At 43.9% G+C, this 27,784-nt stretch overlaps 1 protein-coding gene and 1 long non-coding RNA gene across 2 annotated transcripts in view; one reads left to right on the top strand and one right to left on the bottom strand.

Moving 5' to 3' along the window:
* The window catches only part of LOC138414872 (uncharacterized), an 83,840-nt gene extending 64,082 nt beyond the window's left edge, over positions 1-19,758 (bottom strand). The window contains exon 1 of the long non-coding RNA XR_011246983.1: positions 19,658-19,758. This is a non-coding gene — a long non-coding RNA (uncharacterized lncRNA). The remainder of the gene's footprint in view (positions 1-19,657) is intronic.
* S100A11 (S100 calcium binding protein A11) lies at positions 18,666-23,750 on the top strand. Its single transcript, XM_069542625.1, has 3 exons — positions 18,666-19,063; positions 22,262-22,414; positions 23,432-23,750. Exons 1-3 carry the CDS (start codon positions 19,061-19,063, stop codon positions 23,585-23,587), a joined length of 312 nt encoding a protein of 103 aa, XP_069398726.1. The 5' UTR covers positions 18,666-19,060; the 3' UTR covers positions 23,588-23,750.
* The last annotated feature ends 4,034 nt before the right edge of the window (positions 23,751-27,784 follow it).

The raw sequence follows: 27,784 nt of genomic DNA, 5'->3' as shown, positions 1-27,784 counted from the left end.
TCATGTTTTATGCTCAGATGACTTGCTGATCCCCAGACATAAGAAGTGACTTGCTTTCTCTATCAAAAACTACTAACCCAAGAAGGACAGTTTTGCAACATCTGTCAAAAATGTAAATGCTCCTATCCAGGAAATCACTGATATTACATCTAAGAATTTCTCCTCCAGTTATGCCTGTATGTGTACAGGATTTCTGGACATTTCTTAAGGAAAAATTGAAACCAGCTGTCTTTTGGGCTTCCCTGGTGGCTCAGATGGTAAAGAATCCACCTGCAATGTGGGAGACCTGGGTTCAGTCCCTAGGTTGGGAAGATCCCCTGGAGGAGGCCGTGGCAACCCATTCCGGTATTCTTGCCTAGAGAATCTCCATGGGCAGAGGAGCCTGGGGGGCTACAGTCCATGGGGTCGCAAAGAGTTGGACACTGCTGAGCAGCTAAGCACACACACAACCATCTTTCAGGAAAAGTCCACTACTAGACATTTGATATTATATCTGTATTATAGAATGCTATGCAATCATTAAGCAGAAGAAGATGGAAATATATGCACTGATATGAAAAGATGTCCAAAATAGATCATTAAGTGAAAACAAAGTAAGTAGTGAATGATTATATATAATGTGACAGCTTATATGTAAATCAAACAAAATAATGGAAAAAACCTCAAGAAACAAATTACAGAGGATACTGGGTGTAGAAGGAACAACCAGCTTTTGCTTTTCACTCCAAAGCAATTTTTAATAATAAGCCTGTATTTCTTTTTCTAATAATAACAGTGAGTTTTAAGAGAAAAGATTAAGATGCACATATATAGACATATACACAAAGTCTGCTGGGCTCCACCCTCAGCAGGATCCAGGGATACCCTCAGGATGGACGGCGTCGGCAAGAGAGAGAGAGAGACAGAGTGAGACCAGGCTGGTATGAGGCAGGATCTGTCTCTTTATTCTCTCAGGGAGTTTTTATACCCTGAGTTTGCACGTTAAGGATGACTATTTTGGGGGGCTCCAAAATCACTGCAGATAGTGATTGCAGCCATGAAATTAAGACACTTGCTCCTTGGAAGAAAAGTTATGACCAACCTAGATAGCATATTCAAAAGCAGAGACATTACTTTGCCAACTAAGCTCCATCTCGTCAAGGCTATGGTTTTTCCTGTGGTCATGTATGGATGTGAGAGTTGGACTGTGAAGAAGGCTGAGCGCCAAAGAATTGATGCTTTTGAACTGTGGTGTTGGAGAAGACTCTTGAGAGTCCCTTGGACTGCAAGGAGATCCAACCAGTCCATTCTGAAGGAGATCAGCCCTGGGATTTCTTTGGAAGGAATGATGCTAAAGCTGAAATTCCAGTACTTTGGCCACCTCATGCGAAGAGTTGACTCATTGGAAAAGTCTCTGATGCTGGGAGGGATTAGGGGCAGGAGGAGAAGGGGACGACAGAAGATGAGATGGCTGGATGGCATCACTGACTCGATGGGCGTGAGTCTGAGTGAACTCCAGGAGATGGTGATGGACAGGGAGGTCTGGCGTGTTACGATTCATGGGGTCGCAAAGAGTAGGACACGACTGAGTGACTGAACTGAACTGATACTGACTGATGCAAAAGTTAGTTTAACATTACATCAGTTTGACCTTAGAGTGTTTTCTGCATACTTCTTTGTTTATAAGAGTCTTGTGCATTATCTTCTGGTCTTGGGGCCTATTGACATTTTGTGACCTTTTCCTGCAGACTGGGTGAATGTAAAACCTGTTTTCCCTAATCTATTCTTTATTTTCCATTTGCCTTGAGCTTAACAAAAGACAGTTGCAGTCTCATAGGGTAAAGGTACAGCAGGTTGCAACATAGTAAAAATGTAACAGAAAGGTCTGTTCTTTTGCAGAAGTCACCAGCTAAATTTATGTCTTATTGTTTTCACACTAGGGCTAAACTCTTATTTTCTAAATTCCTAACTATATTAACAATAGTTTTTACCGTACAACCTCAGCACATTAAGAGCACAGCAAGCAAACATTGATCCAGTAACAACTTTATAGAATATTTTTTTATGTTTTCTAATAGGGCTTCCTCACCCCCCGAAGGGCTCTGTGCCTATTAGGGCCTTTTGTGTGTTCAGGTTCTTTATGCTGTTTATGATTAAGGTATTGTGATCAGTCATGTGCATTAGTACCAAGGGCATAAACACATTTGTCAAGCAAACTAAAATGCTAGCAAAAGGGGTTTAGATTGGAAGACTCTTTTCATCCCAGATAATCTTATAGGATGCCACTGTCCGGGGGACATATTGATTAAAGTTTTAAGTTGAATTTGTTTGGAAAGAGATCGGGGAAGGCCTTCTGCCTGTGTCACAGAAATTAGGGAGCAGTCTAGTATAGCAAGCTTCAGAAAGACAGATATCATCTTTAAGGTGAGCGCCGGGGCAGCTTTTCGAAACCCCTGGACTCCTGATCTGCCTTGCTTGTCAGATCGTCTCCTCCTGACCTTGTCATGGGTGGGATCTCGTGTGCAGGCTCCTGGCAAAGTCTAAGGAAAATATCACAAAGTGTTGAAGCACTTGATCTGACAAGTTTATAGAGGGCTGGATTCACTATCACACAGGAAAAATATAAGATATGCAGACACTATATGCACTCATCTGCTCATTTACACATTCAAGGCCAAAACTGAACTAAATGTTGTTTGTTTTTTTTTAAAAAGCAACAATTAAGATATGGCCTCCTCTTCAAGGAGCTTATAATCTCAACAGGAAGTAATGTACATGTAGATAAATAACTGCCTGCAACCATCAAGGACATCAGGGTACTGTGGAGGCAGTGGTCAGCTCTACTGGATGGGGAGAAGACGAGAGCAACCAGCAGGAGTACCTTCAGAAAGAAAGGGCTGCTCTGTTGAGTCCTAAGATGAGCAAGTATTTACAGTAAAGCCAGAAGACCTAGTTCTAAGCCTGCCTCTCTCCTCACCAATCCCTACAACCCCTCTGAGCTTCATAGTCTTCAGCTCTAATGGAATCAGCTCCAAGATTCCAACCCAGAGAAAATTCATTCATTCACCCAACAAATACTTACTGAATATGGTTCAAATAACAGAAACCTTTTAAATAATAAGAACCCAAAGGGACCAAAGTCATAGGGATGTCCCATCTTATGATTCAGGCAGCAACCGAAGTTACCTCCACGTTTGAACAGTGGAGGAGAAAGAGAAGAAATTCTCTCCTTTGGAATCTAGAAGTTGTTCTCTTTCTGCCCAAGGCTCAGATGTTCTGCCTAAGTTCAACTGTTGCCAGGTTGCAGGGCAAAGGAGGTGCAGAGAAAGGAAAGCCAATTCCAAGAACAAGTCACTTTAGTAGACATTGCAAAATACACTCAACAGAGAGGCTACACCTCCTATGTTTCAGTAATATTCAAGTCTGCAACTGCAAATTAGTTGGTGAAGATAGTGCTTGAAGTCTGAACTTTAAGAAATTGTCAACACATTATAAGATTTCACAGTAAGAGCTTTGAATATCAGGGAGGGATCGATGTGGATCACATGATGGGGGCAGTAAGGCAAAGAGCAGGTACATAAAAGTTCGGGGAAATAAGCAAACTCAAGATTACAAAGTAGAAGATCAAGACAGCAAGTATTCCTTTAACCACACCTACTTAAGCTTAGTCAGATTCCTTAGAGAGACAGAATTTGTTACTATCAAAATCACACCATATTACTCTATTATTTATATATTTATGATTGAGTTAACATTTTTAAAACTGTATATGTAAACGAAAATATAGACAGAATACTCTTTGATATAAATTGCAGCAAGATCTTTTTTGACCCACCTCCTAGAGCAATGAAAATAAAAATAAACAAATGAGACCTAATTAACCTTAAAAGCTTTGCACAGCAAAGGAAAATTAGAAACAAGATGAAAAGACAACTCTCATAATGAAAATATTTGCAAATTAAGCAACTGACAAAGTATTAATCTCCAAAACGTAGAAGCAGCTCAACCAGCTCAATATCAAAAAAACCAAACAACTCAATCAAAAAATGGGTGGACGACCTAAATAGACATTTCTCCAAAGACATACAGATAGCCAATGAACATATGAAAAGATGATAGCACTAATTATTAAAGAAACACAAATCAAAATTACAGTGAAATATCACCTCACACGGGTCAGAATGGCCATTATCAAAAAAACCTACAAGCAATAAATGCTTAAGAGGATGTGGAGAAAAGGGAACCCCTCATGTACTGTTGGTGGGAGTGTAAATTAATACAGGCACTATGGAACACAGTATGGACGTTCCTTTAACAACTAAACATAGAACTACCACATGACCCAGCAATCTCACTACTGGGCATATACTCAGAGAAAACCACAATTCAAAAAGACACATGCACTCCAATGTTCACAGCAGCACTATTACAATAGCCAGGACATGGAAGTAACGTAATGTCCATCGACAGAGGGATGGATAAAGAAGATGTGGTATATAGACACAATGAAATATTCAGTCAGTTCAGTCGCTCAGTCGTGTCCGACTCTTCGCGACCCCATGAATCGCAGCACGCCAGGCCTCCCTGTCCATCACCATCTCCCGGAGTTCACTCAGACTCACGTCCATCGAGTCCGTGACGCCATCCAGCCAGCTCATCCTCTGTCGTCCCCTTCTCCTCCTGCCCCTAATCCCTCCCAGCATCAGAGACTTTTCCAATGAGTCAACTCTTCGCATGAGGTGGCCAAAGTACTGGAATTTCAGCTTTAGCATCATTCCTTCCAAAGAAATCCCAGGGCTGATCTCCTTCAGAATGGACTGGTTGGATCTGGTTGCAGTCCAAGGGACTCTCAAGAGTCTTCTCCAACACCACAGTTCAAAAGCATCAATTCTTCGGCGCTCAGCCTTCTTCACAGTCCAACTCTCACATCCATACATGACCACAGGAAATACCATAGCCTTGACGAGATGGAGCTTAGTTGGCAAAGTAATGTCTCTGCTTTTGAATATACTATCTAGGTTGGTCATAACTTACTCAACTATAAATAGGAATGAAATTGGGTCATTTGTACAGATATGGATGGACCTAGAGAGTATCATACATACATATCATACAGAGTGAAGTAAGTTAGAAAGAGAAAAACAAATATTATATATTAACACATATAAGGGGAATCTAGAAAGATGGTATAGATGGTCTTATTTACAAAGCAGAAATAGAGACACAGATGTAAAGAGCAAATATACAGACACCAAAGGGGAAAAGGCAGGTGAGAGGAAGTGGTAGATTGGGATTGACACATATACACTACTGATACTGTGTATAACTTGTTTAGAGAATTAATGAGAAAGTACTCTCTAGCACAGGGAAGTCTACTTAATGCACTGTGGTGTCCTGAATGGGAAGGAAGTCCAAAAGGGGGGATATATGTATATGAATGGCTGATTCATTCTGCTGTACAGTAGAGACTAACACAACATTGTAAAGCAAATATACTCCAATAAAAATTAATTTTAAAAAACTGAATATAGGGTTTTCTAAAGTGTGAGTTCAGTCATTCTCATCTCCAGTTAAAGCAAATACATAAGTTCCTGTGGGGACTATTTACTTGAGTTGAGTGCACCCTTCTGACAGCAACTTAAGACCCTGGTTCCTAGAACAAGAAAAACAGGTAAGAAGATTCCTTTAGCAAGGCTTACTCCTTCCAGAATGGGCCATGTTTTAAATAAAAAGGGAGTAGATATTCATCATGATGATTTTCCTTGGATCCTGAACATCCCAATCACAATCAGCCATCTTCCACTGCAATTTCTTGAGGGCGATGGGCAAAGTCCCTGTTATAAAGCATGAACCCCCAAATCCCATATAGAAATCCCAGAGAGTGAATAAGTTGAGCTAAACAATAAAATTCCTTTCAGGCTTTAAATCTTTCCTCACTTTAAACCTTGCCCATGACATCTAACCAATTCATCGACAAAAAGAGTAAGACACCAGAGAAAGCACTAAGGAAATACTATTATTTCTGCAGGGCACCCCAGTTCCTGCTGCCTATTGCTGATAACAAACAACTCCAAAACTTAGCGGCTTATAAAACAGCCCTCCTCTGCTTCACACGGTGTTAGCAAGGCAGTCTGACGAGGCAAAAGGATCCATTTCCAAGATGACTCACTCACACGCTGGCTACTTTGCTGGCCGGTGAGTCCTCTGCACATGGATCTATGCAGGAGGCAGCCTGGGCCTCTTCGCAGTATGGTGGCTGGGTTTCTTGAGTGAGCATCCCAAAACAGAAGCAGGTGAACTCCATGTCACCTTTTAACATCAAGTCTCAGAAGTCAAAGAAGCTCAAGCACCAAAGAAACAATGCTTTCAAACTGTGGTGCTGGAGAAGACTCTTGAGAGTCTCTTGGACAGCAAGATCAAACCAAGCATTCCTGAAAAAAATCAACTCTGACTATTCTTTGGAAGGACTGAAGCTGAAGCTCCAATACTTTGGCCACCTGGTGAGAAGAGCTGAATCACTGGGAAAGACCCTGATGCTAAGAAAGATTGAAGGCAAAAGGAAGAAATGGTGGCAGAGGATGAGATGGTTGGATGGCATCACTGACTCAATGGACATGTGTTTGAGCAAACTTAGGGAGACAGCAAAGGACAGGGAAACCTAATGTGCTGCAGTTCATGGGGTTGCAAAGAATTGGACATGACTTAGCTACTGAACAACACCAACACTCAGAAATATGTAGAGTCACTTCCAAAGTAGTCACCACACACTCTCCCAGGTTCAAGGAGAGAAAATATAGATTCTACTTCTTTTTTAAAATTTATTTCTTAATTGAAGGAAAATTGCTTTACAATGTTGTGTTGGTTTCTGCCATATAACAACAAAAATCAGCCACAGTTATATCTCCTCCCTCTTGAGCTTCCCTCCCCACCCCATTCCCAGGTCATCACAGAATGCCAGGGGAACTACAGAGAAAAAGGAATAAAGATCCTACCTCTTGATGGGAGGAGTGTGAGTCACATTGTAAGAAGAGCCTGTGGGAGGGCAGATAGTGTTATGGCCATTTTTGGAAAATACAATCTCCCAACACAGCCACACAATACCCATTCCATCCCTAAACAATTTGTCTCAGCTAAGTGAGGTAATTCCATCCCTTTGGTCGTCTATTTGTACAGGGACAGACAGGCCTAACCCATTTGGGGCAATGAGATTTAAGAGAGCCCTGTCCAGAGTTTCTGGAAAAGAAAAACAAGTTTCTTCCTGGGGTGTGAACAAGGAAATGCATACCCTGCATGTTTCACCTAGGATTACAATGGTAAGGTGGATCATGGGGTAAAAAAATAGAAGAATCTCATCCCCTCTTACATCACTAAGCTGTTGCATCAGTCAGCCCTGGAGACTTTTCTGCTCCAGGGACCTCCTGTTATAAAGACAAAAAATAATTTCATGGTTCTTTAAACTGTCTTAAGTCAACTTCCTGTTATCTTCACCCCTAAAGCACCCTAACTCATATATTCTCTCTCTAACGCTTAGGAACAGAGCTGAACTACCCTGCCCACTCTTAGGCCTTGCAAGAGCCGGAGGGTAGGGGTATGGGATTCAGGGAAAGATGAAACAGAAGGAAGTCTCACTATACAAAAATGTCAAACCATTGAATCCAGACCACAAGAACCTTTAAATTCTTCATTTGTCACATAAAAGTCCCCCTGCTTACTACTAACCCATCACACCATGTCCTAGACCCAGAGTATTAGTAGGGGAAGGACTCACTGCCATTTAGGGTGAGTGGGTTGTGCCCCCACCCCCACCCCCCGCCACAATGGAATTATGGTAGACCTGGTCCTCAAGAAGTCAACAGTGTAACAGGGGGAAAAAAAGTTGCACATACTTAAACAGCTATAATTCAAGATAGGGTGTAACACACACCACAGAAAAGTGCAGATAAAGGGCTGTGGTAGGTCAATGAAGAGACAGATCCTTTTTAGTTGGAAGATACAAGTAAAAGGCTTCCTGGAGAAGGTTCTTTATGAGTTAAGTCTTTGTACAGGTATTTGGACATAAGACAAAGGAAAACATTCCAGACTAAAGGAGGGGAACACAAGAAAAAAAATCATTAAGTGGGAAATTGTGGGGCTCCTAAAGACTGGAAGATATTCACACTGTGACCAAACACTGATCAATCAGGACAGTGGCCAGGCTACCAGAATGGAGCGGGTCCCAGAGACCCTCCTTACTCCCTGCATCAATTCTTAAGTTACTTGATTATGGGAATCATGTAGCCCAGGAGAGGGACAAGTGGCTGGGGCTTCAGGTGAATGGCACTCAGGGATTCAGGCAAGAGAGGACATTCAGCAACTGGTAGAGAAGAACACCAATATTTTAACAACTAGTGTGAATGAACCAGTGAGAAATGATTAGAGGATCAACCCTGCCTACAGACAACAGTGAAAGTTGCCACTTGACCAGAGTTTGCAGCGAATGAAAGGAAATAATGAAAAAAACAGCTGGAATTAGAATTTCACCTTGAATTCGAAGATGAAAAGTTTGGACCAAAAACTGAATGATACAGATTCACTGAGACTGTTTTGGTGACACATTCAGATCACAATGGATCAGCCATGGATCTGATATGGTGTGGCCTCCTAGGAAAATAAATGTAACATACATACAACAACTTGCTGTGGGACATTGTGAAAGAGAAAATCTCTCACGTCTGCTAACAGCAGTTGTGTTGCAGGAAGGGGGGCCCCTTCCAGGGCTCGAAACTGGGCTGTTGTCTAACACTTGGAAATGAATTGTCCAAGGAGACACATGTGCTGACAAAGCAAGAGATTTTATTGGGAAAGGGCACCTGGGTGGAGAACAGCAGGGTAAGGGAACCCAGGAGAACAGCTCTGCCACATGGCTCACAGTCTCGGGTTTTATGGTGATGGGCTTAGTTTCCGGGTTGTCTTTAGCCAATCATTCTGACTCAGAGTCCTTCCTGATGGTGCACGCCTTGTTCAGCCAAGATGGATGCCAGAGAGAAGGATTCTGGGAGGTGGTCGGACATGTGGCATCTCCTTTTGACCTTTCCCGAACTCTTCCGGTTGGTGGTGGCTTATTAGTTCCCTGTTCCTTACCAGGACCTCCTGTCGTAAAACAACTCATGCAAATAGTTACTGTGGTGCCTGGCCAGGGTGGGCGGTTTCAGTCAGTGTGCTTCCCCTAACAGCTGGAGACTAAAAGCAACTATGTGGAGGACCTCAGGGGATTCCAGCCACCAGCCTAGAAGAATGTGAAGGAAAGCATAGATGTGTGCAGACAGTGGAGGAAGGCAGTGGACTTCCACCAGCTTGCACAGAACTCCATGTCTGCTCTGATGATGCCATTACAAGTGAGGGAGTTACTGAGGGCCAGCAATCAGAGGCAACAGGAAGTGAGAAGAGGGAAGGGCTTGAATGACAACAATAGTAACACCCACGATCTGCAAAGCAGAGCCTAGAAGCACACTTTCATTTACTCCACGTAGCAATTAACACTGGTATAACACAGCACTATTTGAATAGCCCTTTTATATTTATCATCTCCATAATTATTATCCGTATTTTACATATGAGAAAACTGAAGCTCAGAAACAAGCAAACAAAAAGTTTATCTAGGGAGAGGGCTAAAACTCAAACTCAGGCCTTTAGATTCTTTGTCCAGCATTTCCATATACACCACAGTGGCCTCAGAGATTGTGGGGTCATTCCTTAATATTGTAAATGTGGCCTCAGTGCTCTGGGCAGGAGCTGTTGATTATGGGAGAAATCAAAGGATCTCCCCTGACAGTTCTGACCTTCAAGAGGTAAATCTTCTAGCCTAGGACTTAAATTGGAAGAGCCTCATCCAAGAGACGGAGTGCACACTTTCTGATGCAGACGGCTCCGTTTTTGGAAGGATCTCACTCCTGTTTTATTAATCAAATTCAGTATGAGGATCCTCAAAGGCAGGAGCCATGATTTTTTTTTTTTTATCTTTGTATCCTCAGACCCTAGCAGAGGGTATTCAATAATAATTTCTATAAATTTAAGACCCTTAACAAAAATATCTAAAGATCCTTCCCCAGAAGGAAAAACAAAACAAAGAGTTAGTAATTCTTGGAACAATTATTTACCATTGTCCTGAATGTTAAATTACACAGAATTAAACCAAACTCAGCTCCTACTCTGAAATCATACTATTCATTCCATCCCATGAACACTCACCAGTTGTCACTACATGTTATAGCTATGAATGACACAGGATGATCATGATACATCCCTAATTTCAAGGAATACACATGCTCTCAGGGAAAAAAAAATCTATCAACATTAAACCCTTTAATATACAGCAGAATATTAAATTCCTCCCCCCACAAAAAAATAAATTATAAAATATTATGGGAGGATAAAAGTGAGTGGTTGAACTCAGAAAATCTTCATGAAGGAGGAGCTTCATTGAAGGAGCCTAGAATTTCATCAGAGAGAACTGAAAGTAAGGATGTTTCAAAAGCAGAGAAAGCTTGAGCAACCGGCAAAGAAGAGGACCTTTGGGTGGCAAACAGTGGTTCCATTTGCTAAAGCATAGAGTGTATAAAGGAAAGTGGTAGATGACACTTTGAGAGCCTTTTCTACAGTCTATCAGTGTCCTATATCTGTTTCACATCAGACATCATAACCGGCTTCACACCTTGCTCTCCACTGTAGCTCCTCTCACCATCCTGGATGAGCTCAGCACTGACAAGGCTCATCCACCCAGACCCCCACCCTCCCAGCTTCTTGACCTCCTTCCTTCCTGCTCACTCCAAATACACTGCAGTCAGTATAAGGCTCTAAGCCATGCTTGGATTTTGCTATCATAAGAGCTCTACCCACAAATTACTACTCACTGGAAGTTAATGTTATACGAATAACTTCTTATGGGCTTCCCAGATGGCTCAGTAGGTAAAGAATCCACCTGCAATGCAGCAAACTCAGGAGACACGGCTTGGATCCCTTGGTCGGTAAGATCCCCTGGAGGAGGGCATGGCAACCCACTCCAGTATTCTTGCCTGGAGAATTCCGTGGACAGAGAAGCCTGGCTGGCTACAGTCCATAGGGTTGCAAACTCGGACACAACTGAACACGCACCCAATAACTTCTTACATCCCCAGCTATCTCCATCCCTCTTTTCCATGTAACTTGTCCTTTGATTTTACGGAGAAATTTTCTGTGCCCACTGACCTTCCATGTCCTTGTTCCCTTCTTTTTCTGCCTGTACTCCATGCCCAATCAAGTGGATTGTTTTCTCACGCATACCCTCAACTCCTTCACTGCCTTATCCTTTTGTTACATCCATTCTGTAAAATTTTAACCCTAAATCCATTTCACAACCCTCTCTTGGATCCGATGACTAAAGTTCTAAACACACCAGGAGAAAGCCATACAGCCACATAATCACATAATCACCCTGGGGATTAGCGTCACTGCAAAATTATAACTTCCTAAGCTTTTGTAGTTGCAAAGAGTCGGACACGACTGAGCGACTGAACTGAGCGGAACCATCTGAGTCAGCTCCTGTTACCAATTCCCTCTGAGACCGTTGAGAACCTCCTCAAGTCTCCTACTCAAGAACCTACTCAAGGATGTCCTATGACCACTGTCAAGGATGTCCTTACCTCCCACTTCATGCGCCAACAAGGTTATCTGGAGAGACAACCCTCTGCAGCCCTCCTAGGTTACGGTTCTTCTATAGCCTCACTCCTCATTTGCCCCCTTTTCCTCTCTGTGGAGTAATTCATCTGCCATAGCTCCTCTGAGACCTTGCTCTATCATTTGTATCCTCTCAACCTTGTACATCTGCCTTCTCACTCTGGCAACTCCTTCTGCACAGCCTGTGAACTCACTCAAGGTGTTTATGCTTTCAGACCCTCCCTTGGCTTGAGATCCCTTTTGACCGCACTCCACTTCTCCTCCCTTCATAGTCAGCCTTCTCAAGTAAGTCATCCAGACCCCCTGTCCCCACCCTTCATGTCCCATTCATTCCTCAGGCCACGGCATCTGCATTTCTCCTCCCCCTACATTAAAAATTGCTCTGGCAAAGGTCTCCAAGGATATAAATGCCAGATCCACTGGACACATCTCAACCTTCTTTGTACTCTGTCTCTCTGAAGACTTTCACCTTGCTGACCACCCTCTCCGTCTTGAAAGCCTCTCTTCCACAGACTTGATGACACCAGAGAAGGCTCTGAGTCGCCTCCCCAGTCATTTCTCTTTCCTGTCCTATGGTGGATCATCTTCCTCCTTATTCTGTAAGCATCGGTTAAATCACAAAAGCTAGGTTGAGCACCATCAGAACAGAGACTTCACCTGCCTTGTTCACCACTGTCGCGGCAGTGCTCAGGACAGCTCTGCACGCTGTAAGGGGAGACCCTCCGTGCATAACTGCCTGATGCGGGTACTGAATGCCAGGAGCACTCTAGAAGGTAGAATTCTGGCTCTGCCCTCAAGTAGCTTGCTGTCTAGTGAGGAACATAAGTAAACAGAAAAAGACAGTAGAGGATGGTAAGAATTATGACCCAAGGAGCTAAGGGAGAACATACGATGGACACAGGACACCCTGAATTCCTCCAGCTTTGAACGGTGACAACAACGTGAGGTTGTGTCTACGAGAGAATCTCACTGGAAACTCAGCACCCACGAGGATTACAGGAGGCTGGTCACGCAGGCATACTCTCTCCGTGGGCATGTGCTCATTCAGTCGTGTCCAGCTCTTTGTGACCCCATGGACTGTAGCCCGCCAAGTTCCTTTGTCCATGGAATTTTTCAGGCAAGAATACTGGAGTGGATTGCCATTTCCTACTCCAGAGGACCTTCCTGACCCAGGTATTGAACCCACATCTCCTGCTGTCACTAGCACGTACCAAAAAACTCCATACTCCCAGAAGGAAAGCAGGTGCTTGGTGTAAACTACATTGTTTGTACCAATAGTTTAGGCATCATGAGGGAACAGATGGAAACCCTCCTGAAATCCAAGTTCCAAGATGCCAGCCAAAATCTAGCCTTGAAAGCAGGCCTTTCCCAGGAGAGCGGTCTTGGGCTGTTTTGTTAGCTTTCTTTCTTTCTTATTTTCCATAGATACCTAGCACTCTGTTAGAGAAAGAGGAATGCTTAGGGAGGATGATTTCTAAGTTGTATGAAGGATAGATAATGTTATGGACTTAATTGTGTCTGTCCCCATACACATAAAAATTCCATATGTTAAAGGCCTAACCCCTAATGTGACTGTGTTTAGAGACAGGGTCCTTAGGAGGTAATTACAGTCAAATGATTAAATGCTTAAGTGTCATAAGAGGGGAGCCCTAATTCAGTAGGACTGTGGCCTTATAAGAAAATGAAGAGAGAGAATTCTCTCTCTCCACCATGTGAAGGCTCAGTGAGAAAGCAGCCATCTGCAAGCCAGGAAAAGAGCTGATCAGGAACTGAATCAACTAGTACCTTGATCTTGGACTTCTAGCCTCCAGAACTGTGAGAAAATAAATTTTTGTTTAAGCCACTCAGTCTGCGGTACTTTGTTGTCAACAAGCCAACTAAGGTGAGAAAAAGACTATTTCAGGCAGACAGATAGATGTGCAAAGTTCCTGAGGTGAGACAGAGAGTAAATGTGACTGTCCCCAATCCTGTTCTCTCCTAGGGTGATTTCACCCCTTTTCCAAACCCCCCGCATCTAAGCAGAGGCCAAGTTCGATTGCCTTTGCCTTCTCAGTACTTGGCAATTCCCTGCCCCATCTCCATGGCCATCTCGCCTTGATTACTGCATCTATATCCTTCTATGTTTCTTGCCTCTAGTCTCTCTCTTCTCAGTACATTTTCTATACTTCCCAAAAGATGAAGTGGATCAAGTCACTCTCCTGCTTTAAAATCGTCAGTGGTCCTTGATAGATAAACTTCAGGATACGATCCAAATTTCCAAGCATAGCCCTTAGTGATCTGACCCTTCTCTCTCAAGGCTCAGCCCCACAGCTCTGGCCTCACATTTACCATTGCCCCATACACATGATCCAAATGGTGTAACTCAGACATTAGCTCCTGTGTATGTATTGCTGGTTTGATCACGATTGTGTTTTTTACTGTGGTTGAATATATATAACTCAAAATTTACCTGTTTTAAACTGTTTTTTAGTACATGGTTCCATAGCAGTAAGCACAGATGACCCTCACACAATGTGGAGGTTAGGTTTCAACCTAACCTATCAGTTGAAAATCTGAATATAACTTATCCGTCCCCTGTATCTGCACTTTCTCCTATATCCATGGCTTTACAGTCAAGGACCCAGCCAACCACAGATCATGTAGTATTGCAGTATTTACTACTGAAAAAGTCCCGCATATAGGTGAATCTACACAGTTGAAACCCTCATCGTTAGGTGGTCTATAGTATATTCATATTGTTGTGCAACCAGCTCCAGAACTCTTTTCATCTTGGCAAAACAGAAACTCTATATCCACTAAACGGCAACTCCTTTCTTCCCTCTCTCCAGCCTTTGTCAGCTGTCATTCTACTTTATTTCTTTGAATTTGATTATTCTAGATACCTAGAGCTTTCCTGGTAGCTCAGCTGGTAAAGAATTCGCCTGCAGTGCAGAAGACCCCAGTTCGATTCCTGGGTTAGGAAGATCCCCTGGAGAAGGGATAGGTTACCCACTCCAGTTTTCTTGCACTTGCCTGGTGGCTCAGCCGGTAAAGAATCTGCCGGCAATGCAGGAGACCTGGGTTCAATCCCTGGGTTGGGAAGATCCCCTGGAGGGCATAACAGCCACTCCAGTATTCTTACCTGGAGAATCCCATGGACAGAGGTGCCTGGCAGGCTACAGTCTATAGGGTCGTAAACAGTCAGACACAACTGAACAACTAAGCATACACAAAGCCCAGGACTACCAACCCACCTGAGAATATGCATATGTTTCACCCCTGCTACTTAAAAAAAAAAAAAATGTATTTATTCATTTCTTTATTTGGCTGCACCAGGTCTTAGTTGGGGCATGCAGGATCTTCGATCTTCATTGCAGTGTGGGGGATCTCTAGCTGCAACATGCAAAATTTTTCACTTGTGGCACGTGGAACCTAGTTCCCTGACCAGGGATTGAACCTGGGCCCCCTGCATTGGTAGCATGGAGCCTTAGTTACTAGACCACCAGGGAAGTCCCACCCCTGATTACTTCTGCACAAGCCATTTTGAAAGCCTTCCTCTGAAGACACTGCTCTATGTTCTAAGCAATTTACATGATTATATCTTCCTCTTTAGTAAGTAGTAGAAGTAAGCACCTCTATTATCTCCACTTTATAGACGAGGAAACTGAGGTACAGAGCAGCTGAATGACTTGCTAGAGCTCATACAGATAAGATCTAATACATATCATGCTGTGCTTCAACTGTGCCCATCTACCTGATGAATTATTTGTTTATTTATTTGACACCTGGTGAATTCCTACTCATCCTTCACTACCCAACTCAAGCATCGCTGTCTCCGTGACATTTTCTCTGCTCCTCCAGAGTTAACCACTCACTTCCTTCCCAGCAGGACCATCGTGCCTTGGTCACACCCCAAAATTATGTTTGATTAATGTGTCCATTTAGGGGCCGGCCCAGCCCTGCACAGAGCTCAGACTGCGCATAAGAATTACCCTACATCTTGGAAGTCTCCACATTTACTTGCTGAATAAATCTGTACCTCATTTTTGTCTCTTGGTATCAACTTACCAGCCCTCACTCATCCTCAGCTCCTTGCTTGCATTTAGCCCTTCACTTGGACACACTGTTTACCAATGTTGCCAAATCTACTTTGCATTCCATCTTTCCTGATCACTGCCTCTTTTAACAGAAAATCCTTTTCATCATGATGCTGGGGAGTTGCTACCACAGGCAGCCCTCACTGGGCAGATTTGATCCACCAACATGGTTCTGGACAATTCATATTTATTTGATTCAGCTCTTTTCTTTGGTTTCACTCAAGCTGCTTCATGGGGCAGGGGAGTTACTGAAAGAATAGAGGCCTTACCTGAAATCAGGAAAGCTAGACAACCAGGTTCAGGAAGAACAAGAACACTATTCTGCACATTCTTTCCAAATGTCATCTCTCTGCTAAGTCACGTCAGTCGTGTCCCACTCTGTGCGACCCCATAGATGGCAGCCCGTCAGGCTCCCCCGTCCCTGGGATTCTCCAGGCAAGAACACTGGAGTGGGCTGCCATCTCCTTCTCCAATGCATGAAAGTGAAAAGTGAAAGTGAAGTCGCTCAGTCGTGTCCAACCCTCCACAACCCCATGGACTGCAGCCTACCAGGCTCCTCTGTCCATGGGATTTTCCAGGCAAGAGTGCTGGAGTAGGGATAGCATCTGCTTACTTATGGTGTCTGCTTCTCCATAGTTTTTATTTGTCATGACTTCATGATTCTTTCCATGCAAATGTTCAGCTTCAGCTCTTCTAAATGCCTAATTTGTATGTGTTTCTAATTTCAGTTTTCCAAAAAGCTGAATAGTCCTAGCTCACTATTTCATATAATGTCATGAAACATCCAATACTGTCCATTCTGTGGACTGGTAGTCCTTGAGTCTAGAGCTAAACTCAATCCAGTCAGCTATGACAGTGGGCACAGGGTCAAATCATGCAAAAATTTACCAACTGGGCTGGACTTTCAGTAGAGGGGGATAAACGTGTTTAAGGTGTTTTCCCTTAAAGACAAGTGTGATATGGGAAGTCCCATGATTCAGGTATGGAATAATTTAAACTAATGATTCCTTAATATTTTTGATCATAGAATTTTCTGAGAATCAGATGAAAGCTATGAATCCTCGCCAAGAATAAGTTCTCTTAGGCAGAAAATTTTACACATACTTTTGGGGTATATGTGGATCCCAGCATCCGTCCATGGAACACCCCTCAATATACTGTAGGTCTAAAGTCTATCCCTTTGCAAGCATGTAAAGTCACTTCAGTTGTGTTCAACTCTTTGCCACCCTATGGACTGTAGCCTGCCAGGCTCCTCTGTCCATGGCATTCTCCAGGCATGCAGGAAAGATGGCATGCAAAGAATACTGGAGTGGGTTGCCTTGCCCTCCTCCAGGAGATCTTCCTGACCCTGGTATGAATCCCGTGTCTCCTGCCACTCCTGCACTGCAGGCAGATTCTTTGCTGCTGAGTCACTGGGGAAACCCCGCAGTCTATCCATAGACCACCTCAAAGGCAGGCACTAATCTCACATTTGTATTTGTATCTCTTGTGTCTAGCACTGAGTTTGACACGAAACAGTCTCCAAAAATTTTTTTTTAATAAATTGAAGAATTCATTCATTGATTAAGGTTTTTCAAAGGCAGATAGAAGCTAAATTTGGATTTGATATAAAAGGCATTGGAGAGAGCCATCTTGTTTGGTTCTTTCATTGTGTTTCATTTTTAAGCAAGCAGCTAACCAGAGCTGTACTGTAGGGCAATGTGTTTTTATCAGTCAGTAGAACAATTGGAGGGCAAGAGACCAATCAGAAAACTGGAGGAAAGAGGGAATGAAAACCTAAACTAGAACCCTGGAGGTAGAATATAACCAGATCCAAGAGAGAGTGTAAAAATAAAACTGATGGTACCTAGCACTTGATAAGATGTAGGGGGTAAGAAAGGTATTTGGAGTCAAAACCTGGCTCCAAAATTCTCTGGTCAGGAGAACAGAAGAATATCAGTATCATTAGCAGAGATAAGGAGGACAGGAGAGAAACAGACTCAGGAAAAACAAGTATCTCTTTAATTGAGTTTGAGGCTCAGGTGAGACTTTCAAGTGGATTCAAGAATAACTAAAACTGCGGTCTGGTGTAGGTAAGAAGAGATGAAGATCTCTTCAGAAGTGACCAGCTGAGGCTGCAAGAACAGAGATGTCAGGAAGCAGTTTACACAACGCCCTGCAACCCTTTATCTTTCCTTGGCATCTATTTCAGTTTTTGAAGCCCTCTCAAAACCATCATTTTATCTGATAGTCATAACAATCTTGTGAAGTAGGAAAGGAAAGGGCACCTACTTTTACAGGTAAGGAAATGGAGGCTCAGAGGATTGAGGGTTTTTGCCAAAACTGTTGCCTTAAAGTAATTACAGATACCGGCTTCCCTGGTGACTGGGTGGTAAAGAATCAGCCTATCTACACAGGAGACGTTCCATCCTGCGTCTCCTGAACGGACAGGAGACCCTGGAGAAGATGCCCTGGAGAAGATAATGGCAACACACTCCAGTATTCTGGCCTGGGAAATGCCATGGACAGAAGAGCCCGGCGGGCTACAGTCCATGGGGTCGCAAAGGGGTCAGACACGACTTAGCGACTAAACAACAATTACAGACCCAGGATCAGAATCCAGAGCTTCTGATTCTTCATACAACTCCGTTGCCAACTGCACAGAGGTAAGACCCCGACTTGCCCGGGTCAGCAGTTTGTGGTCGTCCTGCACCGTTGCAGTACTTTGGGGTATAGGGTCTTGCTTTAACTCTTAATCGGTTTATAGAGACGTTTGAGACAATGCTGCTCCAGTTTGCACACATCATCACCGTTTAGTCCGTTAATTACATGCAGTGTGAAAGAATAGACAGCCCTGGTTTCTAGGAAACATGGACTCTGCAATTACGGCCAACATTCCGAGTTGCTAGTCTTTTAAAGGGATCGCTCCGCCTTTAAGAAGGAGCAGAAATAGCGGGCGAGTTCGTACGTGGAAGACTCGCGGACTTGAACCCACTTCTCAAAGACCACTACGCCAAAGTTTAAATTCAGAAAAGACCAACATCTTCACAATTCACAAGACAGGGAGAGAGAGAGAGATTGTTTAAGGCTGCGTGAGGACAGTGGGGATTTGTGTGAGTTTTAAGGTGAAACTGTGCGTTTGGCAAAGAAGGGCGAGGGCGAGGAGCCCGGATCCGCGGGGCGGGCGGGGCGGAGGAGGGGGCGCGTGAGTCAGGCGGGCGCCGCGCGGGGCGGAGCCGGGTGGAGCCTGCCCGGGAGGCCGCAGACCCGGCCCGCCGCCCAGTGCCCGCCGCGCAGCTCCCCGCTCGCATCCGCGCGCCTCGCTCCTCCCCGACATGGTAAGCCGCGCTTTTTACTTTTCTTCCTCTTACATGAACATTTCCTTCAAGTAAATTCCTCTTACATGAAGATTACAGCCACGGCATACTTTTCACCAGGCTTGATCTTTGATTTATGAAGTGGTCGTGGCAGGAAACAGCAGGACAGATAAATCTACCGGAGGGAATCAGAGAAAAGCAGATGGCAGAAGAAGCCCCAAATTATACCTGGAATCACAGCCTCGGGGTAGCAGCGGGAGGCTCTTGTTTTTACGCCGAGGTCTGGGGCTGGGACAGAAGTGCGCTGCGAGCCACACCCGGCGCGGAGCCCCTAGCTCGGCGGGAAACGGGGCGAAGGGGTCCCCGCGGAGCCCAGGGCACGACCTAACGACTGGGGGGGTTGAAGTCTGCCTGGTGGCTCCAGTTACATATAGTTATAGAGCTAGAGGTCTGAGCCCTAGAGGGGAAATCGGAGTTTCAGTAGACGACGGGCAGGCGGCCAAGACGCGGTGACTGAAACTGAAGCCGGCCCCAGCCCGCGGAGCCCGGCCAGGAATGTGGGAGGGACCCGGCTCCGGGAAGCCCCCTCCTCCTGCCCTCTTCCCTTTAACCCACCGTCTTTTTAGGCGCTCCTCCGTCGCCTCTTTTTCTTCCCTCAGCTCCTGCCAGCCCCACTCTGAACTCCTTCTGCCTGCATTAATCCACCCCCCAAAATCTGCGTCTCCCTTGGCCTCTCTTTCACGGAGTCAGCAAACTTCCGGCCGCGGGCCAAGTGGGGTTCTCCCACGAGCTCCGAGTGGATTTTACGTAAATAGTTGAAAGAAAAGCAAAGGAAGAATAATACTTTGAGAATTATATGAAAATCAGACTTCACTGCCCATAAGTAAAGTTTTATTGGCACACGGCCACGCCCATTCATGAGTTCTCCGTGTGGTTCCTGCCCTGCTACAAAAGCAGAGTGATGGAGACCAAGTGGACCACATCGGCCTAATATATATCCCGTCTGGCACCTACAGAACACGTTTGCTAACCCCTGCTTTAGTGTGTCAGTCTGTATCCTCTACTGCTCTTTCTTTCTTCTTTCCACCAAAATGGGGCACCAAAGTCTCAAAGAACCTAGAAAAGGCAGACCCAGCACCACCAAGTGGCGAAGGCCTGGAATGACTGCCCCGGAAGAAAGAATGCCACCGGGGCTCCCTGGAAGGAAAGGGAGCGTGAATTAAGAATGAGAACTTCAATACTTGTTTTTTCAAGTGTTACTTTTTTCTTTAACTTTCTCAAATGAGTGTTTAGCACGCATTTTCTTACTAATAAGCTCTTTCCCAGCATCCATTTATCATGCTGTTTTCTCCTTCCTCTCATTGTTCCCATCAAATAGAACTGTGGGTAGCAGTGATGGGGAGCACTGGCCTCCATCCAGACAGATCGCTTTCTCTTCTCCTTCAGCCACTGCCCAATTTGGGCAAAACTTTCCTGTCTGTGGGCCTCTCTGCCGGGGAACCCTCTCCAAAGTCCCCTCCAGCACTACAAATTTTGTAATTCCACTTAGGTATTTTGATATTTGTGGTTTTGTTCTGGAAAATTACCTCTGGGAAGACATGCAGGGGTTTTAATTTTCTCCATGTAGCTGATAGCAACAGATTTCATAGAAGCAAAAAAATTCAGTCAAAATTGATGTTAAGGAGAGAAAAAAAGAAAAGCAGAAAGCCATTGAAACTGGAAGATGAAAGCAGTCTGAATTCTACAAAGAAAAGGGTCAGAGGATACTTCTGTAGGTCTAGAAAAAGATCACAAAGCCCTGGCTCGTCAGCCTGGAACGTTCTACCCTATCTGGTGTGCCCTCCCAGTCAACCTTGTTCCTCTACTCTGATGTGTTAGTAACCCTGTGAGATTGCAGTCCTGATAAGAAAAGCTGTTGTGCAAACACATCTGTTTCTAGGCTGTGGTATTTTGTTTCTCACCCAAGAAAAAGTCCTGACAACGTGACTGTTGGGGAATAATCCATCTCCTATAGAGTCCTCTAGAACCCACCTCCAGAAAGGGCTTTATAGATGTTCCAGGATGCAGTGAGCAGCAGGCTAGGCGGTTAAAACACCTGGAGAGACTGAAGGAGGGAAGGAGAACGGCAGCTATGCACGTCAGTGCTTCTTAGCATGTAAATCATGTGTCCTGAAAGCCTCCAGCTCTGGGCTCCAGGGAGTCCATCCTAAGAACAAATTAACGGGATAAGTGCTACATTGGGAAAGTCACCATCATTGTTAACCTCCAGAGTGAGATAAAGCTTTGAAGGAAGGGTGTGGCCACCAAGTTTTCCAGAAAGTCTTCAGTTCCTGCTCTTATCCATCAGGGGGAGCCCATGAGTTCCTCACGTCTGGGGCCCCAGGAACTGGCTGGGAGTGAAAGGCAGAGTATGACAGAATTTCCTTGAAGACTTCCCTTATAAGGAAAGCAGAGCCCAGAACAGGATATGAATCTCCTGCTCCTTCTGGTGCAACCACACCTGTGGTTCAGCTCCCTAAATGCCGTAGGAGCTGTGTGAGTGGCCACCTTGATCAGAGCCCCCATATCAACCTTCTGGTTTGAAGTGACCAGAGAAGTTCCACTAGCTTTTCCTGTGGGAATTAGTGGCATCTGGGAACAGAAGGAGCAGAGGCCAAGGGTGCAGGAAGCAACTGGAGGCTGAGATTCTAGAAGTAGCTCTGCCGTGTCAATTCCCTTCTCACGCCTCAGGGTAACTGTACTTTTAGTGTCCTTCTAGAAAATGTATGAGTCCTGAGAATTCACTATTCCTTTAAAAAGAAATGCCCTTTCACTAATCACAGTAACCTCTGTATATACTTTTGGGAAATAGGGAATTTTTTAATCTATACACAATGCTTGGTGGGTTGCATATTTGTGGGTATATAATATGCATATATTTCCCCACACATTCTAAAAGTATCAGTAAACCCTGTCATGTCATGCTCATCTAGGCAGCTTACTGCTTTCAAGTATACCAGCATTTTCACCTGGAATAAACAGGAGGCGATACGGGGAAGAAGCTCACCGAATGTGACTTTCTGTGGTTGTCTTAACCCCTTAGCCCCTAAACAATGAGCCATCTTTTAGGAAACTGCTTTGATCCAAAATGAAGAGACGAGATCCTCTGGCGTGTTCTCCAGCACCCAGCTCTTGATATCCTCCCCTTGTCTGAATCCTGAATTTTTTTCCCCCCCAAAGGCAAAAGTATCCAGCCCTACGGAGACTGAACGGTGCATCGAGTCTCTGATTGCTGTTTTCCAGAAGCATGCTGGAAGGGATGGTAACAACACCAAACTCTCCAAGGCTGAGTTCCTAATCTTCATGAATACAGAGCTGGGTGCCTTCACAAAGGTACTGGTCCCAGCCCCCCACCCCAAACTACAAGACCCTGGCAGAACGCCTGGCTCGGAATGAAGGACAGCAGCTGAGCCCCCAGGGCTGAGTGAGCTCTGAATGGCTATTAAAGGATCTTTTCTTCTCCTTTTTTTGAATAACATGTGATCTAAATATCAGAGTTATCAAACTATACATGACATAGGGAACACTGATCTTTTTTTCTTTTAAGGAGATGGTTTACAAAATGGTAAATGGAATAATAGAAGTGTTTTCAAATGTTGTTCCTCCACCCCAAAGCCACTAGGGCGGCCCTGTTCAGAAGAACTTTCTGTAGTGATGGAAATAATATTCTAAATATTTTATGTGCACTACTTGATATGGCAGCCAGTAGCAATTGACAGACTGATTTTCTAAGTTAATTCAGTAGCTGTATGTAACCAGTGGCTGTAAGTGTGAGTGGGTGTTGGGGTTTAGGATGCGTGGAGGATGAGGCCCTGCATCAGCTGCTGTCCTCTTTCTACCTCAGATCACTCCACTTTTATGTAGGTTGTATATTGGAGTTGCATGTGACACTTAGAAAAAGTTTTCCACTGATTTCACAAAATTGAGTAATCCCCAAATGTAACAGAAAGAACCCTGGACTAGGAGCCAGAAAATCTGAGTTTGAGGGAATTCTGTTGGTCCAGTGGTTCGGACTCCAGGCTCTCACTGCCGAGGGCCTGGCTTCAGTCCCTGGTTGGGGAACTAAGATTCCACAGACTATGAGGCACAGACAAAAAAAAAAAAAATTCTTTTTTAAGTAAATGGTTAATTTAGAAGGAAAAAAAAAGCTGATTTTACCGGTCTTCTGCTCAGGCCGGCTCACTTCATCTGTTTGAGTCTGTTTCTATGTCTGATAAGTGGGAAAATTGGTGACCCCTACCCTATGCCTCACACTCTTGAGAGAATAAAATGTGACAACATTTTTAAAAGCATTTTAGAAAGAACAATATAAAGGTACTAATGTCATTATTACTGTTATTATCTTTGCAGAACCAGAAGGACCCTGGTGTCCTTGACCGCATGATGAAGAAATTGGACCTCAACTCCGATGGGCAGCTAGATTTCCAAGAATTTCTTAATCTTATTGGTGGCCTGGCCATCGCTTGCCATGAATCCTTTGTGAAGTCTGCCTCTGGCCAGAAGTAAATTGGAGGAGCCTTTGGGCCTGGCCTCCAGACCCACTGCCTTTCTTTCCAGCCTCTCAGTTATCTGCTCTTCACAGCCCCCATATACCCTGAGCCCGGCACACCCACCTACCCAGGCAGGCCACTCCTGTTAGTAATAAAACAATATTGTTTTTTAAAACACACACTGGAGTCAGTAAATTTGTATAAGAGTTGGGAAAGACTGGGAGGAATATAAATTAGATTGATGGGAACAGTTACTAGAAGTTGCATAGTAAATAGTAAAAATGTATCTTTGGTGTATCCATAATCCTGACTCATGATACCAACAGAATCATCTCTAAATTACTCAGCCTGATAGACGTCACTTGTTGTCACTATTCACTCATTAAGTGTCTGTCCAACCCTCCTACAGGCACTGTCATAGGCTCCAAGGATACAGTCAGCAAGACAGATAAGCTCCTGCCTTCACAGGGGTTACTTTTAGTTGAGGGAAACAATAAATGGATAAACAAAGGGCTATGAGAGTACCCCAAAAAAATTGTCTTTCTGAAAGCCAAATTCTTTTCAAAAACTTGATTAGGGAAATTCACTGGAGATCACTGTGTTGATGTAAGTGTAGCTGAGACAACTATAAACAAATGTGAAAAACGGCAAAAATCTAAAAGCCTCATTTCTTCAGACTGCCTCAGAAGTATCTTTAAATTCCTCCACTTAGAAAAAGGAACTAGGGCTTCCAGGTGGCTCAGGGGTAAAGAATATGCCTGCCAGTGCAGGAGACATGGGTTTGATTACTGGTCCAGGAAGATCCCACATGCCGCAGACCAGCTAAGCCTGCGCTCCACAGCTAGTGCGCCTGGGCGCCACAGCCACTGAAGCCCGCATGCCCGAGAGCCTGTGCTCCGCAAGAAGAGGAGCCGCCACAGGGAGCAGCCTGCGAGCCGCGACTAGAGATAGCCCCCTCTCCCTGAAAGGAGAGAGAAGCCTGTGCAGCAACAAACACCCAGCATAGCCTAAAATAAATAAAAATCTTTTTTTTTTAATTTTAATTTTTACTTTATTTTACTTTACAATACTGTATTGGTTTTGCCATACATTGACATGACTCCACCACGGGTGTACATGCATAATAAAAATCTTTTAAAGGAACTGAAATTTATTGAGTGATTTATGCAAGAAAGGCAGTATAGCAGAATACTGCTATAAAAGTTTAAATATTTAAAATATCATTTTTATGAATATCCATTTTAACTATTTATTTTTTTAGTCTCTACCCTTCAGGAAAGACAGCCTCTACCAATTTCCCAATAAACTTTTTCTTCTCCCTGCCTGTTTGATCTCTTCCACTTCTTTCTCTACCCACAGTTTTTAAAGGCAAACTTGATGGTGTCACTCCCTCGATTAAAACCAAGCATTAATTCCTCTTAACATGCAAGAGGAAATCCACAGTCATCTTGGGGTACCCAAGGGCCTTCATGGTGTGTCCCGACCCCCTTCTCCAGCCTCATTTCTGCTGCTCTCTAGCCTTGCCAAACACTCCTGAACTGATAACTAGTGCTGTGCCTCTGTCCCTTCGTAGTCTCTTCTTGCTGCCCGGAAAGCCCTCACCTTTTCTCCTACAGAGCAGCATCTCTAGAGTGCCATCTCCCCCAGGAAGCCTTCCCTGCAGCCTCCCCTACCCACAGCTGGTTTTGATGCTCTTACTCAATGCGTCCACGGCACTCTCACCTCTGTCACACTCTGGATTGTAATAGTGCTTTTGCTTGTCTGTCTTCCCAGACTTGACTTTGAACTCAACAACAGGGACCTAGTTAAACGCACAGAGGAGCCTGGCAGGCCACCGTTAGGGGGTCGCAAAAAGTCAAGAAACTGCCCGAGCGAAACGACAACACATCACTAATACCTAGTGTGGTGCCCGGCATATAGTGGGTCTGAAAGGGTAGATAATGCTGTAACGTCTGACATGGGACACTGTGTGTGTCAGTCAGAGTTCCCACCGGGAACATGCATGTTCACCAGGGTCTCTGAAGAAAGTTCAGTGAGACTATTAGCAAGGTGTGTTTAGGGATGAGAGAAACACAAGCGATGGCAAAGCACCAGGGACTAGCAAAACTTGGAAGCTGTTATCACCGTAGGTCTGACTGGGCAAGGCAGGGAAGAGATACTGGAAGCGAGCAAGAGCCATGGGCGAGGGAGAGGGTCCCCACAGATGCTGTGGCCTTTATTATAGAAATACAGTTACTGTCAGACCTTAGGAGGAAGGTGGGAGCCAGGAGGATACATACCAATATCTCTCTCTTCTCACCTTTTGATCTTCAGCGCAGTGCCTCCAATGGGACAACCCAACTGGAAGGCTGAGCAGGGCAGAAAAATATAGAAAGTGAATCTGGAGGGGCAAAGAGGATATCCATCACATCGCAGAAAGGTGAGATCAGTATTTCTGTACTACACAGTTACTGCTGTGAGAGAGGTTGAGGATAAAGTGCCAACATGCAGATAGATATTTTTTAATATATATTTTTATTTTATATTGAAATTTTTTTATTGTGGTTAAATGTACCTAACGTGAAATTTGATATTTTAACCATTTTTAAGTATACAGTTCAGAAGCATTAAGTACATTCACACTGTTGTGCAACCATCACTAATATTCATCTCCAGAACATTTCCATCTTCCACAGCTGAAATCCTATACTCACTGAACAATAACTCCCACTCCCCTCTCCTCCCGTCCCTGGCCACCAACATTTACTCTCTGTCACTGTGAATTTTATTACTGCAGAGACCTCATATAAGTGGAATCATACTTTTTTTTTTTTTCGGTAACTGGCTTACTTCACTTAGCATAACATCCTCAAGGGTCATCCATGTCATGTGTGGCACATGTCAGAATCTCCTTCCTTTTTAAGGCTGAATAATATCCCATTGTATGCCTGTTGTTTAGTTGTTAAGTCACGTCCATAGGACTTTTCAATCGCATGGATGGTAGCCCACCCAACTCCTCTGTCCGTGGGATTTCCCAGGCAAGTATAAGGGAGTGGGTTGCCATTTCCTTCCCCCAGGGATCTGCCCAACCCAGGGATCAAAGCCACATTTGCTGCACTGGCAGGCAGGTTCTTTACCACTGAGCCACCAAGGAAGCCCATATATATATATATGTTACATTGTTATCTACTCACCCAACAATGGACACTTGGATTGCTTTCACCTTTTGGTTATTGAAAATAATGCTACTGTAAACACAGGTGTACAAATGTATGTTAGAGTGCCTGCATTCAACTCTTTTGGTTTATACATCCAGATGTGGTTCTCAGGTGGCACCAGTGGTAAAGAATCTGCCTGCCAATGCAGGAGACATAACAGACGCAGGTTCTATCCCTGGGTCAGGAAGATCCCCTGGAGAATGGCATGGCAATCCACTCCACTATTCTTGCCTGGAAAATCCCACCAAGAGTAGCCTGGTGGGTTACAGTCCATGGGGTCCGTACAGTCCAAAAGAGCTGGACACATCTGAGCATGCACACAAGGAAAAGAAAAGGAATGGAAATTCTGCATTTTATTTTTTAAGAGCCACCATACCATTTTCCCCAGGAGCTGCACCATTTTACATTCCCATCAGCAATAGACAAGCAATGTCTAATTTCTTCACATCCTTACCAATACCAACCTGTTATTTTCTGATTTTTGTTTAATAGTTAACCTAATGAGCATGAAATGGTATCTCCTTGTTTTTATTCACGTTTCCCTAATAAGTAGTGATATTGAGCATCTTTTCATGTACTTATTAGTCACTTAAATATCTTCATTAGAAAAATATTTATTTGAGTCCTTTGTCCATTCTTCCCAATTTTACTGATATAGTTGGTATACAAAAAACTGCACATAATTAACGTATACAATTTGATGACTTTGTTCATTTTTTAAGTGGGTTGTGTGATATTTTTTATACTCAGTTGTGGGAGTTCTTTATATATTCTGTATATTAATCCCTTATCAGATACATGACTTGCAAATATTTTCTCCCATTCTATAGGTTGCATTTTCACTCTATTGACAGTGTCCTTTGACACACAAAAGTTTTTAATCTTGATGAAACTGTAATTTTAATTTTGAATGTATCTATTTTTCTTTTATTGCCTGTGTTCCTCATATCATATCCAAAAATTCATTGCCAAATCGAATGAAGAATTTTTAAAAAAGAAAAAAAAATCAAGCAAAG

This window comes from Ovis canadensis, chromosome 1, assembly GCF_042477335.2.
Source record: "Ovis canadensis isolate MfBH-ARS-UI-01 breed Bighorn chromosome 1, ARS-UI_OviCan_v2, whole genome shotgun sequence".
Classification (NCBI taxonomy): Eukaryota; Metazoa; Chordata; class Mammalia; order Artiodactyla; family Bovidae; genus Ovis; species Ovis canadensis.
This window is presented reverse-complemented; position numbering and strand designations above follow the sequence as displayed.

What these genes read in the sequence shown, in the direction of transcription:
- S100A11 (XM_069542625.1), top strand. An exon ending in AGCTGGGTGCCTTCACAAAG is followed by an intron (nt 22,415 to 23,431) that starts GTACTGGTCCCA and finishes TTATCTTTGCAG; the next exon opens with AACCAGAAGGACCCTGGTGT.